The 13715-nt window shown below is 48.6% G+C and overlaps 1 protein-coding gene across 4 annotated transcripts in view; it reads left to right on the top strand.

Moving 5' to 3' along the window:
* The window catches only part of LOC125626865 (acid-sensing ion channel 2), a 1352865-nt gene that overhangs the window by 1292768 nt on the left and 46382 nt on the right, over nt 1-13715 (top strand). For all 4 annotated transcript variants that reach the window (XM_048830388.2, XM_048830385.2, XM_048830387.2 and 1 more), the window contains one exon: nt 12173-12323. In XM_048830388.2, coding sequence (XP_048686345.1) covers nt 12173-12323 — 151 coding nt within the window. The remainder of the gene's footprint in view (nt 1-12172; nt 12324-13715) is intronic.

Here is a 13715-nt window from a genome sequence, read left to right as displayed (position 1 = left end):
GATCGCTATACTGTCTGCCTCTGTAAAGCACTTTCAGAGGGATGGATGAAAAACGCTATACAAGAGCTGGGTATTATGGCGGAAGTCAGACCATGTGATCACAACAGTCCCTTCCGGTCTTAAAAATCTACACTAGGAAACAACAAAGGCCTGAATCACTGTGCTAGGCAGAACCAGTGAAAATCCCCATGCTAAGGGCAGAGGAGAGAGGTCCCCTAAGCCAAGTGGCGTGCAGTGAGCCCCCCTAAGCTGTGTGCTTGTGTGCTTTGGTAGATGTGGGGCTGACTCTCCTTTTGCTTCCTCTCTGACACCCCGCTTCCATACCTATCCGTGTGGATGGGGAAGGTCCTTTAAAACACCTGAGGCATTGAGTGCAGGAGCTCCTGTGAATGCCAAAACCAAAATGAGCATAATAGCTCGAGGTAACCCTTCCGCCTGGGCCATCCCTTCCTCCTGCCGAGACCCAGAGCAGCTGTGGGGAGAGGGAGCCTAGAGACGTAGGAGGGATGGGGACTCTCACGCAATTGAGGGGTCAGGTAAATCCTGGGACGGGGGACACAAACCAGCAGAGCAGGGGATGGAGGAGCCGTGGGAGCAGGACACACCACAGTATGTGTGATCCAAGCTTCAAGGAGTCAGGAGTCCCAGCTGGCTGCTCACTTATCCAAACTTCCAGAAGTTTTTATCCCAGGAATTCCCCTTACCCTTCTCCCACCTCTTCTCCCCTGTCCCTTTTCCTGATTAATAGCCCTAGTCATTTTAGTCTCTCCTATTATGGCCGTCTGTCCCCCCCATAGCTAGTTTCCATTACCCTTCTCCAGACTCTTCCTGATTCTGCAATGTCCTTTGAGAGACAATGGGTCTGTCTAGACAGCAAAGAAAAACCCGCGGCTGGCCCGTGCCAACTGACTCAGACTTGCAGGGCTCAGGCTGTGGGGCTGTTTCATTGCTATGTAGACTCCCAGGCTCAGGCTGGCGCTGAGCTCTGGCACCCTCCCACCCTGCAGGGTTATAGAGCCTGGGTTCCAGCCTGAGCCCTGACATCTACACAGCAGCGAAATAGCCTGAGCCTTGGTCTACGTTGCTGTGTAGACCGACCCACTATGTATGTAACAGAGCCCTGTGCTACAGCCCATCAGGTAGAGCGCAGTTGAAAATAACGGGACCATTATCATAGAATATCAGGGTTGGAAGGGACCTCAGGAGGTCATCTAGTCCAACCCCCTGCTCAAAGCAGGACCAATCCCCAACTAAATCATCCCAGCCAGGTTTGGGACCCCCACTACAGAAAGGATGTGGATAAATTGGAGAGAGTGCAGCAGAGGGCAATGAAAATGACTAGGGGGCTGGAACACATGACTTACGAGGAAAGTCCGAGGGAACTGGTCTTGTTTTGTCCACAGAAGGGAAGAGTGAGGGGGAATTTGATAGCAGCCTTCAACTACCTGAAGGGCAGTTCCAAAGAGGATGGAGCTAGGCTGTTCTCAGTGGTGGCAGATGTCAGAACAATGAGTAATGGTTGCAGTGGGGGAGGTCTAGATTGGATATTAGGAAACACTATTTCATTAGGAAGGTGGTGAAGCACTGGAATGGGTTACCTAGGGAGGTGGTGGAATCTCCTTCCTTAGAGGTTTTAAGGCCCGGCTTGACAAAGCCTTGGCTGGGATGATTTAGTTGGGGTTGGTCCTGCTTTGAGCAGGGGGTTGGACTAGATGACCTCCTGAGGTCTCTTCCAACCCTAATCTTCTATGGTTCTATGATTCATGTTTTCAGAGGCTTGGGCAGGCTCTATTAGCCCTTGGGTAGCTGCCATTGGCCAGGTGGCTTTCAGACCTGCTGGCTCTTCTAAGGCTCCCATTACTGCAGTGTCGGAGCACCTGACAGTCTTTACAGTATCTGTTCACACGAGCACAGTTGGCCCATGCCATTATCCCATTTTATGGAAGACAGGGAGCAGCTAAGTGGTTTGTGCAAAGGCACCCAAGTAGTCTGTGGCAGAGTGAGTGTCAGACCCCGGTTTCCCAAGTCCCAGGGTGGCCTCCTCAACACGGGACCATCCTTCCTCACCCTGTGCTGCTTCTTACTCCATGGCTGTAAAACCGAAGCACCAAACACGAAAAGCTGTTGCGACAGCACTTGGAAAAAACCCTGACCAATCCCTGCCTCCCCTTGTGTGTTCCTGAGGCTCTTCCACAAATCAGGGTGTTGTCTTGCTGTCCCAGCAGGCCCCAAACAGCCCATCGGAGGATTGATTACCTTGGGAGAGGCTGTGACATCTGAACCAGGCACAGCATTGTCAAAAGCGCCGGGCCCTTGGATCACTCCCTGTCATAAATATAAAGGGAAGGGTAACCACCTTTCTGTATACAGTGCTATAAAATCCCTCATGGCCAGAGGCAACATCCTGTTACCTGTAAAGGGTTAAGAAGCTCAGCTAACTTGGCTGGCACCTGAGCCAAAGGACCAATAAGGGGACGAGATACTTTCAAATCTTGGTGGGGGAAAAGGCTTTTGTTTGTGCTCTTTGTTTATGTGGGTGTTCTCTCTTGGGACTGAGAGAGGCCAGACAGAATCCATCTTCTCCAACCCATCCTAATCCAAGTCTCCAATATTGCAACCAGTATAGGTAAGCCAGGCAATGCGGATTAGTTTATCTGTTGTTTTATTTGAATTTTCCTTGTGTTAAGAGGGAGCTTTATTCCTGTTTTCTGTAACTTTAAGGTTTTGCCCAGAGGGGGATCCTCTGTGTTTTGAATCTGAATACCCTGAAAGTATTTTCCATCCTGATTTTACAGAGGTGATTCTTTTACCTTTTCTTTAATTAAAATTCTTTTAGGAACCTGATTGATTTTTCATTGTTCTTAAGATCCAAGGGTTTGGGTCTGTGTTCACCTGTACAAATTAGTGAGGATTATTATCAAGCCTTCCCCAAATAGGGCTTGGGGGGATATTTTGGGGGAAGATGTCTCCAAGGGGTCTCTTTCCCTGTTCTTTGTTTAAACGCTTAGTGGTGGCAGCAAACGGTTCAAGGCCAAGGCAAAGTTTGTACCTTGGGGAAGTTTTTAAGCTAAGCTGGTAAGAATAAGTTTAGGGGGTCTTTCATGTGGGTCCCCACATCTGTACCCTAGAGTTCAGAATGGGGAAGGAACCCTGACACTCTCGTCCAGTGAAACCAGTTTTACTGCTCAGTTCAGTGAGAGCAGAGTTGAAAATTCCACTCAAGGCGAATAGCCGCACTGGAGATCCTCCCATAACAGAGCAGTTCTGAAGCTCCCTGGTTGGGAGCACACAGACCATTTTGGCGCACTGTACTAAGAGCCGATTTCAGTCTGCTTTGAAAATTCCTATTGCTTTCTAACACCCAAAACTGGCTGGCTGTAACAAGACTCACTCAAGATGCCTGGGGCAGAGACAAAGCTCAAAGCCAGGTTTCCTGAGTCCTCCATCAGTGCCTTAACCACAAGGCTATTATCCTTCCTCTGTGCTCATAATAAATCTGTTATAAGTACCCAATGCCTGTGCCTGATGGATTGTATAGAGGTAGTTTCTCACTTAACAGAGTCTGCATCCCGCTTCCACTGTGTAGTTTCTCTCGCCTACATCTGTTTTCAGTAGGTATTTTCAGAGGTGTTGGAAAGTGCTTTAAAGCAGCACACTAGAACCAAGCCTCAGGACTGTAGGATCATGGGCCATTGCCATGTGTTCCTTTAAAAAAACAGAAGGATGTGATTAATATTATCCCTTAAAAAGCTTTCCTCCATCAACCAATACACTGTGCCAGCAAGAAATAGTCTGTGTTTGAAGCAAAGCATGTCAAACCTGTTGCTGCTTTCAAAAACAAAAGGAAAGCATAATGCATTTTCTGCTCTCTACCTCAGAATACTGCAAAGCGGTTAAAAGTAGACACAGTAGACGGTAAACATTGCTAGGTACCAGACGTGAGAAGAGCCATGGGAACCGGGCGCTAAAATTGTTCTGCCTCTAACGTGTCCTAGGCTCTGAAATGGAAACATTTTGTGGGCTGAATGAAGTGATATTTGTTTTTCGCACATCTGTGGGTCTGCTCAGGGCATGGTAAATAATAATAAAATAATGATAATAATTTATTATTTATTATTATTTAGGTATTATGTTGCAGAAGTACTTAAAAGCCCCAGTCATCGACCAGCGCCCATTGATTAGTCTCTCTTATTTCCAGTCTGAATTCATCTTGCTTCAGCTTCCAATTGTTGTCTCTTGTTCTGCCTTTGTCTCCTAAAGTAAAGAGCCCTCTGCTATCAGAGATCTCTTCGTCATGGAAGTACTTACACATCATGACCTCTCCGCCTTCTCTTGGATAAAGGAAATAGCTGGAGCTTCTTTCATCTCTCCCTGGAAGGCAGCTTTCCCAGACCTCAGATCACTCTTGTAGCTTTTTTTTCAACCTTTTCAAGTTTGTCAACATCCTTTTTAAAGTGTGGACACCAGAACCGGGGGCAGGATCCAGTCACGGCCTCGCTAATGCCCTATACAGAGGTAACACCACATCCCTGCTCCTCACCTACATTACTTTGTTTAGACACTCAAAGATCAAGTCAGCTTTTAAACCACCGTACTACACCGGAGCTCACTTTCCATTGCTTTCCACCAGGAACCTTACACCTCTTTCAGCACCAGGCTACAGAGTCTCTGCCAGCACAGCCCCCTAGTGTAGACACAGCATACACCAACAGGAGGTGTTTTTCTGCTGATGGCAATGCCACCTCCCTGAACGACATTACCTAGGCCACCAGAAGAACTCTTCCGTCAGCATAGCTGCCTCGACACTGGGGGGCTTGTCTTCATTGCCGTGTTGGATAGATTCACACCCCTGGCAGACATAGCTATGCCAGTAAAGGTAGTAAGTGCAAACCAGATCTCACTGCTTCCCAAAATACAGCCCTTTCCCCCATCTGGAGAAGAGAAGACTGAGAGGGGACATGATAACAGTTTTCAAATACACAAGTTTTCAAGGAGGTGGGAGAAAAATTGTTCTTCTTAACCTCTGAGGATCAGGCAAGAAGCAATGGCCTTAAATTGTAGTAAAGGCGGTTTAGGTTGGACATTAGGAAAAACTTCCTAACTGTCAGGGTGGTTAAGCACTGGAATAAATTGCCTAGGGAGGTTGTGGAATCTCCATCACTGGAGATTTTTAAGAGCAGGTTAGACAAACACCTGTCAGGAATAGTCTAGATAATACTTAGCCCTGCCTTGGGTGTAGGAGACTGGACTAGATGACCTCTCGAGGTCCCTTCCAGTTCTATGATTCTATGATCTTGTAAGTGTAACCTACATTCTTTGTTCTTAGATGTTTGTCCTTGCATTGCCTGCATTAAAGTGTGTGTTGTTCAAATGAGCCCGCCTTACCAAGAGAGGGAGATCACTCTGTGAAACTGTCCTGACCTTATCAGCATTTACCACTCCACCAATTTGTGTGTCATCCACAGACTTTATGAGCACTGGCTTTATATTTTCTTCCCCATCTATAGATTGCAAGTGAAACAAAGAGCTACACTCTGCAAAGCGAATAGATAGTTAGCTGCAGTGCAGTGGAGGCCTTATTATTATTTCCGGTGTTTGAGCTTTCAGAAGTGTGCTGGGCCTTCTCCAGACACACATTGGCAGGGGAGATAGATTAGAAGACAGAGAGAAGCTAATGGATGAAAGCACACTCCTATAGCCTAAACTTCCACCTGTTCTACAATAAAGTCTTTTTTTGCTGGAATGCATTGTTATCCACCTATGAATCTAGGGGCTATCTAAAGAGGGGCCTTGGTAGCATATGGGTTTTGCATACTGCTCTTTTACAGCCAGAGTCATGGGTTCAGATCCTGCATTAGCTCAGATGGGAAAATGGGTTTGCTCACCAAAATCTGCTGGAGCCTAGCCCATAATCACCTCTTAGGTAGAGGATTGGCCAGGGCTGCTCAAGAAGCCACAAGCCTGAAGCAGCAGGGAGCGCTGCCAGTCTCAAGTGAGGTGCACTGGAGGAGCTATGTTTGTGCAGGCCTGCGAACTACAGGGCAGGGGACAGATGCATTGCAGAGCTGGCCAGCCTGTGTCCTTCACTTTCCCAGCTGCCTTGAAATAATGTGCTGGCTCCCTTTCCAGTTGGTAAAACTTTTTCCAGCAGTTCCATTTCCCTGTCATTAGCGGCTGCTTCAATATTTCAGGCTTGTTTCCTCGGTCCACAGGATTTTTCAAAAAGAGAGTTTTATTCCAGCTAGGTTTCAGAGGAACAGCCGTGTTAGTCTGTATTCGCAAAAAGAAAAGGAGTACTTGTGGCACCTTAGAGACTAACCAATTTATTTGAGCATGAGCTTTCGTGAGCTGTAGCTCACGAAAGCTCATGCTCAAATAAATTGGTTAGTCTCTAAGGTGCCACAAGTACTCTTATTCCAGCTAGTCCCTGCTGGGAGACCTTTATACTTTACCTCTCTCTGTGCTCATCAGCTTCTGTAGTGGCCCCATTTCCTGCAGGCCAGGGCCAGGATCACTCACACAGCTGCCAAATTTTGCAAATCTCTTACAGGTGTTCAGGGTCCTGGCCAAAGATTGCAGCTGCTGCAGCCTGTGGGCGTTTCACTACCCTACTGGCCTCATGCTACTAGGGGCAACTGAGTTAAGCAGCCAAGCATCCTGCTGTACATTGCTTCTCCTCCCACCACCTCTGGCATTCCCCTTGTGTGCTGTTCTCTGTGCACAGAGCAAAGATCTCAGGGGGCAGGGAGAAATAACCAATAAAGGATGATCTGGAAGTCCGAAGAACTGGGTGCACTTTGCAGCTCTGCTACTGACTTGTAGCATGATCTCGGACAAGTCTTTTTGCCTCTCTGGGCCTCAGTTTCCCCATCTACAAAATGGGGATAATACTGCTGCCTTCACAGGTGCTCAGTTGCTACGTTGATGGACCTATAAATAAATAACTAATAGATGAACCACTAGAACTGAGATCAGAATTGGGCCAGTACATCCAGTTGAAAGTGATACTTGCCCATGACACCAAATTAAAGAGTAGCAGTCAACATGGTCCCAGTAGCCCCTGAAATTCCCCGGGCTTTGGGTTATCCAGCTGTGCTATGAAACGTAACATCAGGAAGAGCTGCAGAAAAGAATCTAGTCTTAATCAAATGTGAGGTTCATAATAGACAAGGGGAATGAGTCAAACCCCCGGGGATGCCTATTCAGGGTTTTCTGCTAAGTCATGCTGCATGTCTCCTTCAAAGTCCTGAGCAACCTCAGATCCCATTGGAATTGAGGATGTTCTGTGCCTTGCTAGGTTAGGGCATTAAACAGTATTGCTTAACCCGTCAGGAAAACCTTGGACCAGAGTAGGGAAGAGTGTATGGATCCACAGAGCTGTTGCAGCAGTTACAAACAGCCAAGAAGAAAAAACAATGCAAGATGTAGGTGAAATTCATACCACTGAAACTGACTGGGTTGCACAGTCCAATTCCAGTCACCGTCTGACCCCTAGCATGGCTATCAGCCAAAGGGGCAGAAACGGGAACACTTTCATCAAAATCTAAAGCAGCTGCATGCCAGAAAGCACTTGGGAATTGGGTTTTATGCTCCAAACCAGTGGTCCCCAACGCGGCGCCCATTTGTCAGCAGCATTTCAGCGGCGACGCTTCTCGATGGTTCTCCGGCAGCCACACTCAGCAGGGACATTTTGGCAGCAGGTGTCTGGCACCCGCCGCAGTCTTCTGGAAATAGCAATATGCTATTCCCACGGAAAGGTTGGGGACCACTGCTCCAAACTATGCTCCTTCAAATGCTCCAAACTATGCTCCTTCTTTCAAGACATGTGCAGTCCTGACCTCTGGGCATGTTCTATACCATGGGCACTCTCCTCTCCCAAGAGGGCCCTGCCTGTGCATTTTCTGATCCACACAGAGCCTTAAAATTTATAACCACCTGAGAGAATCTGTCAACTTACTGCAGTGCATGAATTTCCCCTTGAAGTACTATCCATAATTTCTCATGACACAAAACCCTGAAAGTGCAGGATTCATCAGGATGCTGCCTTCCATCTCACAGATGCTGTAAAAGAAATATCAACTATCGTCCAGAGATATTGTCATAATGACAAGGAGTAAAGATTCATGTTAAAACTTACCTAGCTCTTTATGGCAACAGGAAGGATTTTGTTAGGAATTTAGCCCTCCAGGAATTGTACCTCAACGCTACAGACTGCTCTCCCAAGAGGCAATAAATTTAGTGAGTTAACAAAGCCAGGTGATGCATCGTGGTTAGTGGCTCTGTGGTCACTTACTGCTCCGAACTCCTGCACAAGAGACCTGTTATGTTTCTTGGCACACCATGGGAGAAGTTCGATAAAAACATAGAATACCCTTGCTGGAAGGTTGCAACTAAACACAACTTTATTTCTCAGAAATCAGAATGATAACACACAAGAACCCAAAACTGAGTGACACAAAACAGACTGCTCCCCAGAAAACAGAGAGGCACAACTCATCTTAGTGCAGGCTGACAGTACGCTAACTGACTCTGATCATCTCATGTTTCCCTAAAGAGCCCTAGCCTGCAAGCAGGACCATGAAACCCCCTCACATTTGAAGTGGTGTTTGCAGTTCTTACCCAGTCCTCGAAATACCACAAGACCTGGGTTTGATACTCCCTTGCTTCCAGACCTGACAAGACAGAATGCGCAGCCCCTGTTGTGCACCACTCCACAGTTGCTGCTTCTGCTGGATAAAGGAGCAGCAGAGATCGGGCTGTAGGGAGCCCTTCCAGCCTCCCCGTGCTGATGGGAACAGGGTGTAGGGACGTCCCTGCTCCCTGTCAGTGTTACCAACCCCAGAGCCTCATTGAGTTTTCTGTAACCTCTACAGAGTGGTCACCTGAAAGAGCTCTCTGAGGAAGTGAAACTGTCCACCGGAGTTGCCCCATGTGGTGACACTTGACCCTCTCTGCAGTATGTGTGTGGCCCTTATATGTAATCACCTAACAAGATGTAATAATGGAATGATCTGGTCCATGAGGGGAAGTTATTGTCTCCTGGGTTATAAGACTTTCCTGTGTGAATGTGTTGTTCTAGCTTAATAAGGGATTGGGGGCAGAGGGGAGGGAATCAGTACAATGGATCCAGATAAGCAACCTCTGAACAAACTCTTGGGGGCCAATTACAAGAAACTGATTAGCTTTGAAGATCGAAAACTTGTCTCCAACAAGCTACAAGCCTTGTTCTGCCCCTGCTGGGAACCAACAGGTTAAAAGGCCAGAAATGGACTTGATTTCTGTGACAGGGTGACCAAAGGAACAGCTGGTAAAGGATTCTCTCCCCCAAGGCGGAGAGAGAAGTGGTTTGTGATTAAGGGAACAGATTCTGCCAGAGGGACTGTCAAGGTTCCTTCCCTACTCTGAACTCTAGGGTATAGATGTGGGGACCTGCATGAAAGACCCCCTAAGCTTATTCTTACCAGCTTAGGTTAAAAGCTGCCACCACCAAAGTGTTACACAAAGAACAGGGGAAGTGCCCACTTGGAAAAGTCTCCCCCCCAAAATATCCCTGCAAGCCCTACACCCCCTTTCCTGGGGAAGGCTTGATAAAAATCCTCACCAATTTGCATAGGTGAACACAGACCCAAACCCTTGGATCTTAAGAACAATGAAAAAGCAATCAGGTTCGTAAAAGAAGAATTTTAATTAAAGAAAAAGTAAAAGAATCACCTCTGTAAAATCAGGATGGTGAATACCTTACAGGGTAATCAGATTCAAAACATAGAGAATCCCTCTAGGCAAAACCTTAAGTTACAAAAAGATACAAAAACAGGAATCTACATTCCATTCAGCACAGCTTATTTTATCAGCCATTTAAACAAAACAGAATCTAATGCATATCTAGCTAGATTGCTTACTAACTCTTTACAGGAGTTCTGACCTGCATTCCTGCTCTGGTCCCAGCAAAAGCATCACACAGACAGAGAACCTTTGTTTCTCCCCCCGTCCAGCTTTGAAAGTGTCTTGTCTCTTCATTGGTCATTTTGGTCAGGTGCCAGTGAGGTTATCTTAGCTTCTTAACCCTTCACAGGTGAAAGGGTTTTTCCTCTGGTCAGGATGGATTTAAAGGTGTTTACCCTTCCCTTTATATTTATGACAGGGACCATAGGAGTCTGGGGGTCTATAGGATGGTTGACACCCTGCACGAGGTCTCCCAGTCAGACCACCCGCCCCATAAGTTCCCAGCCCTTCCTGTACAGAGTCAGATCCACAGAAGGAAAAAGGGGTGGAGGTGTTGCTTGACTGTCCACCTAACCTATCCCCTGCTGCTGCCCTATTCCCCACTCCTACACACCCCAGGGACAGCCATCTGTTTTTTACTTTGAAAATAGAATCATAGAATCATAGAATATCAGGGTTGGAAGGGACCCCTGAAGGTCATCTAGTCCAACCCCCTGCTCGAAGCAGGACCAATTCCCAGTTAAATCATCCCCGCCAGGGCTTTGTCAAGCCTGACCTTAAAAACCTCTAAGGAAGGAGATTCTACCACCTCCCTAGGTGGTAGAAAATCTGGTCTCCCTAGATGGGAAGGCCCCAGCAACAGAAGGCCTGGCTAGGAGGAGTCGCTCCACTAAACACAGCAGGATACATGAGCTGTAGCCCACTGCTGAGTGTACCCACAGGGCACCTCTTGTGCCGGATCCACCGACTATGTGAGTTGTTACAGCCCCAGCTAGAGAGACTTGGCCATTGAGCTGGAGAGAAACAGCCTCCCCTCAAAAAAAATTCTCCTGAAGACACTGACAAACCAGTTAATTTCATGCAGAACAGGGACGGGTGTCAGAAAGAAGCTGTGTTTTATAGGCAGGCTGGGATGCAACCCCCCAAGAGATTGGGCCAGGATTTTCAAAAGCGCCCAGTGATTCTGGGAACCTGAATTCTTCGTCGCCTGATTTGGCATGTCTGCCGCTCTGAGAAGCTGCTGAGCACCCCCGGCACCGCGCGATATCAATGGCAGCTGCAGGCGCTCAGCGCCTCTGTGAATCAGACCCGACTTGTCTTACCCCAAAAGCTGAGACACTCAGAATCACTGGACACTCAAAATAACAGAGCTGTACTCTTTGGCGGGAATAATAACCAACACCTGGCTCGGAGAGAGTTCATTCATTCCTTGATCTCAGAGCTGGGGAGTATGATTATCCCCATGTCACAGATGGGGAAACTGAAGCGCAAGGACGAGGTGGTGAGGGAGAGTGACTTGTCTAAGGTCATCTAACAAAGCAGTGGCAAGGCCGGGGTAGAATCCAGGCCTCCTGAGTCCTGCGCTAACATGCTATCCACTAGGCCACACTACCTCCTAAAGCACAGCTCTCAGTGCCTCCCATGTGGTGTTCAGGACCCCCTGTCTGGACCTCTTCAAATTTACCTACCTCGTCCCACCCCTGCACAGCTGTTGGACTGCATTGTCAAAGGGGACTAGTGACTGTGGCTGCCCCAGGGAGTGCCAGGGTGCTCAGCATGCACCTGTCCTAAAGGGTCTCAAACTGGGCACCCAAAATACGAGGCACCAAGAATCTCTAGTCCGTGGCAAACGCAGGCCAACACCTTTTACCTGCACCTACTCTGCCGAGTCTCAGGCAGCTCCACTCCCCCACTGTGAAATGGCATTGCTGAAGCAAACAATTCTTGGGGAAATTGTTCCTGGGCTGGTTGGGTGGCTTTTTCTGGGAACCTGCCAGTTTCTTCCCCACCAAGGCAAGGGAGATCTGCCTGCCAACACCAGCCTGCCCCTTCTGTTTTGTGATGTGTCACTACACTTAGGACTCTTCCCTGGCGGAGCAGAGCGGAGTCACCGAGTCCCGAGTTCTACTACCCTTTAGCAGTACAAAACTCCATCTGTGACTATGCATGCTCCTATCGTTGCCTAACTGCTGTGTCGGCCTCCTGCTCGGTCCCCACTTCACACAGCCATTGTGCTATTACAATCCTGCTCTCGTCCTTCACCCAGCGGGGCTCCTCCGTCTGGAAGGGCCCGACGCAATGAGGGAGACACACACACTCAGTGCCTTGCTCGTCGCCAGGATCTGTTAAAGAGCAGAGCTTCCCCTTCACTCATCTTCCCCCAAGCACCTTCCATGCTGCAGCTGATGCCTGTGATCTACTAACCACCGGCTCTTTCTGTTTCTTGCAGCTGACCTACCTGCCCCCTCCGTGGGGCGAGTGTCGCTTGTCGGATGTGGGGTTAGACTTTTTCCCCATTTACAGTATCACGGCTTGCAGGATCGACTGTGAAACCCGCTACATTGTGGAAAACTGCAACTGCAAAATGGTCCACATGCCAGGTCAGTCTGCATGGGGATGCGTGGAACATATCCGACTGTGTGTGGTTGGGCTGATGCCTCAGGCTCTTGTTTTGGCACTAGGACAGCAGCCACATCACCTCAGGTGGGACCTGGAAGCCCTGATGCTGTGGGTGGGCTCCCCATGGTACTTTTTGGGACCGGAAGGGTTTGCTCTGGCGCCTCCCACAGGGTGCTGAGTGGTGTCTGCATTTCAGTGGTGACGTCTGGAGCCTCCACAGTGAGCCAGGGCTGCTGGATCAAGCTCGGAGCTTGGAAGGGGCTGTGTACGTGCCAACAGTTAATCTTTACAAGCACTTGCTTGTGAAGGGAGCCAGGCTGGTCTAGTGGCTTGTGAACTGGCCTGGCACTCAGGAGAGTTGAATTCTCATCCTAGCTCTGCTGCTGACTTCCTGGGTGATCATGTGCAAGTCAGTACCCCTCCCCATGCCTCAGTTTCCCCATTGATAAAATGGGGGCAATAATACTGCCCCTCTTGTAAAGTGCTTTCATATCTACTGATGGAAAGTGCTAGATGAGAGCTAGGCACTATTATGTTGCTTCCTGTCACTCTTCCTGCCACTCTGTACGACAGAGACATGATTTATCCCACTGGCTTCCTGGACCTTGAGACCTGGCTCTGCTCAGCTACTTTGTCCTGCTCCAAGTGGCACCAAGCAGCCAGAAACACAGCACCTCTGGCTCCCCTTGGGTTCGCCCTGCCTGGGGCAGTTCCTGGATGTTGTGCAGATGCTGTTGTGGTGGCATTTTGCCCAGCCTAGAGCATGTGGCAGGGAAAAAGAGGGCCTGGCCAGAGTGCTCCCATGATCCCCAGCTGGCAGAACAGCCCCTTGGAGCAGGACTGGCTCCTGGCCAGCCTCAAGGTCAGGGGAACACAAAAGCCATCTTATCCCACCCCCTACTCTGTACTGTCCGGCATTGAGTGCAGGAGTTGGAAACCAACCTTTCCTTTGTCCCAACCTCACTGGCCTGCCTGTCACACAGAATCCAGGCCCATAGGACATCACACCTAGGTGCAGATTGGCTCTGCTTAGCAAGGAAGATTAATAGATTCCTGCCCCTACCCATAGCTTCCCACTAGTCATTACAGTGCGGGGTAGAATCCTTATCCCATTGATGCCAATGACAAAACACCTATTGATTCCAGTGGGGCCAGGATTTCACCCCAGGTGCCTGAAGCAGGTTTTAGGCTACAAACTGCTAGAGGGCTTAGGCTCAGTTCATGTACATGTACATGAAGTAGGCTGCAAGGCTGTTGCTGTCTCTCTGAACCCAGGGCTCCTGCAGGATCTCAGAAGCCTGGAGTATGTTTGCAGTTAAAATTCAGCAGTACATATGAAGGAAACCCTAGGGAAGTAATACTGTTATTAGCTA

Source organism: Caretta caretta, chromosome 27, assembly GCF_965140235.1.
Source record: "Caretta caretta isolate rCarCar2 chromosome 27, rCarCar1.hap1, whole genome shotgun sequence".
Lineage (NCBI taxonomy): Eukaryota > Metazoa > Chordata > Testudines > Cheloniidae > Caretta > Caretta caretta.
The sequence above is the reverse complement of the archived record's forward strand: the minus strand, read 5'-3'. Positions and strand labels throughout refer to the sequence as shown.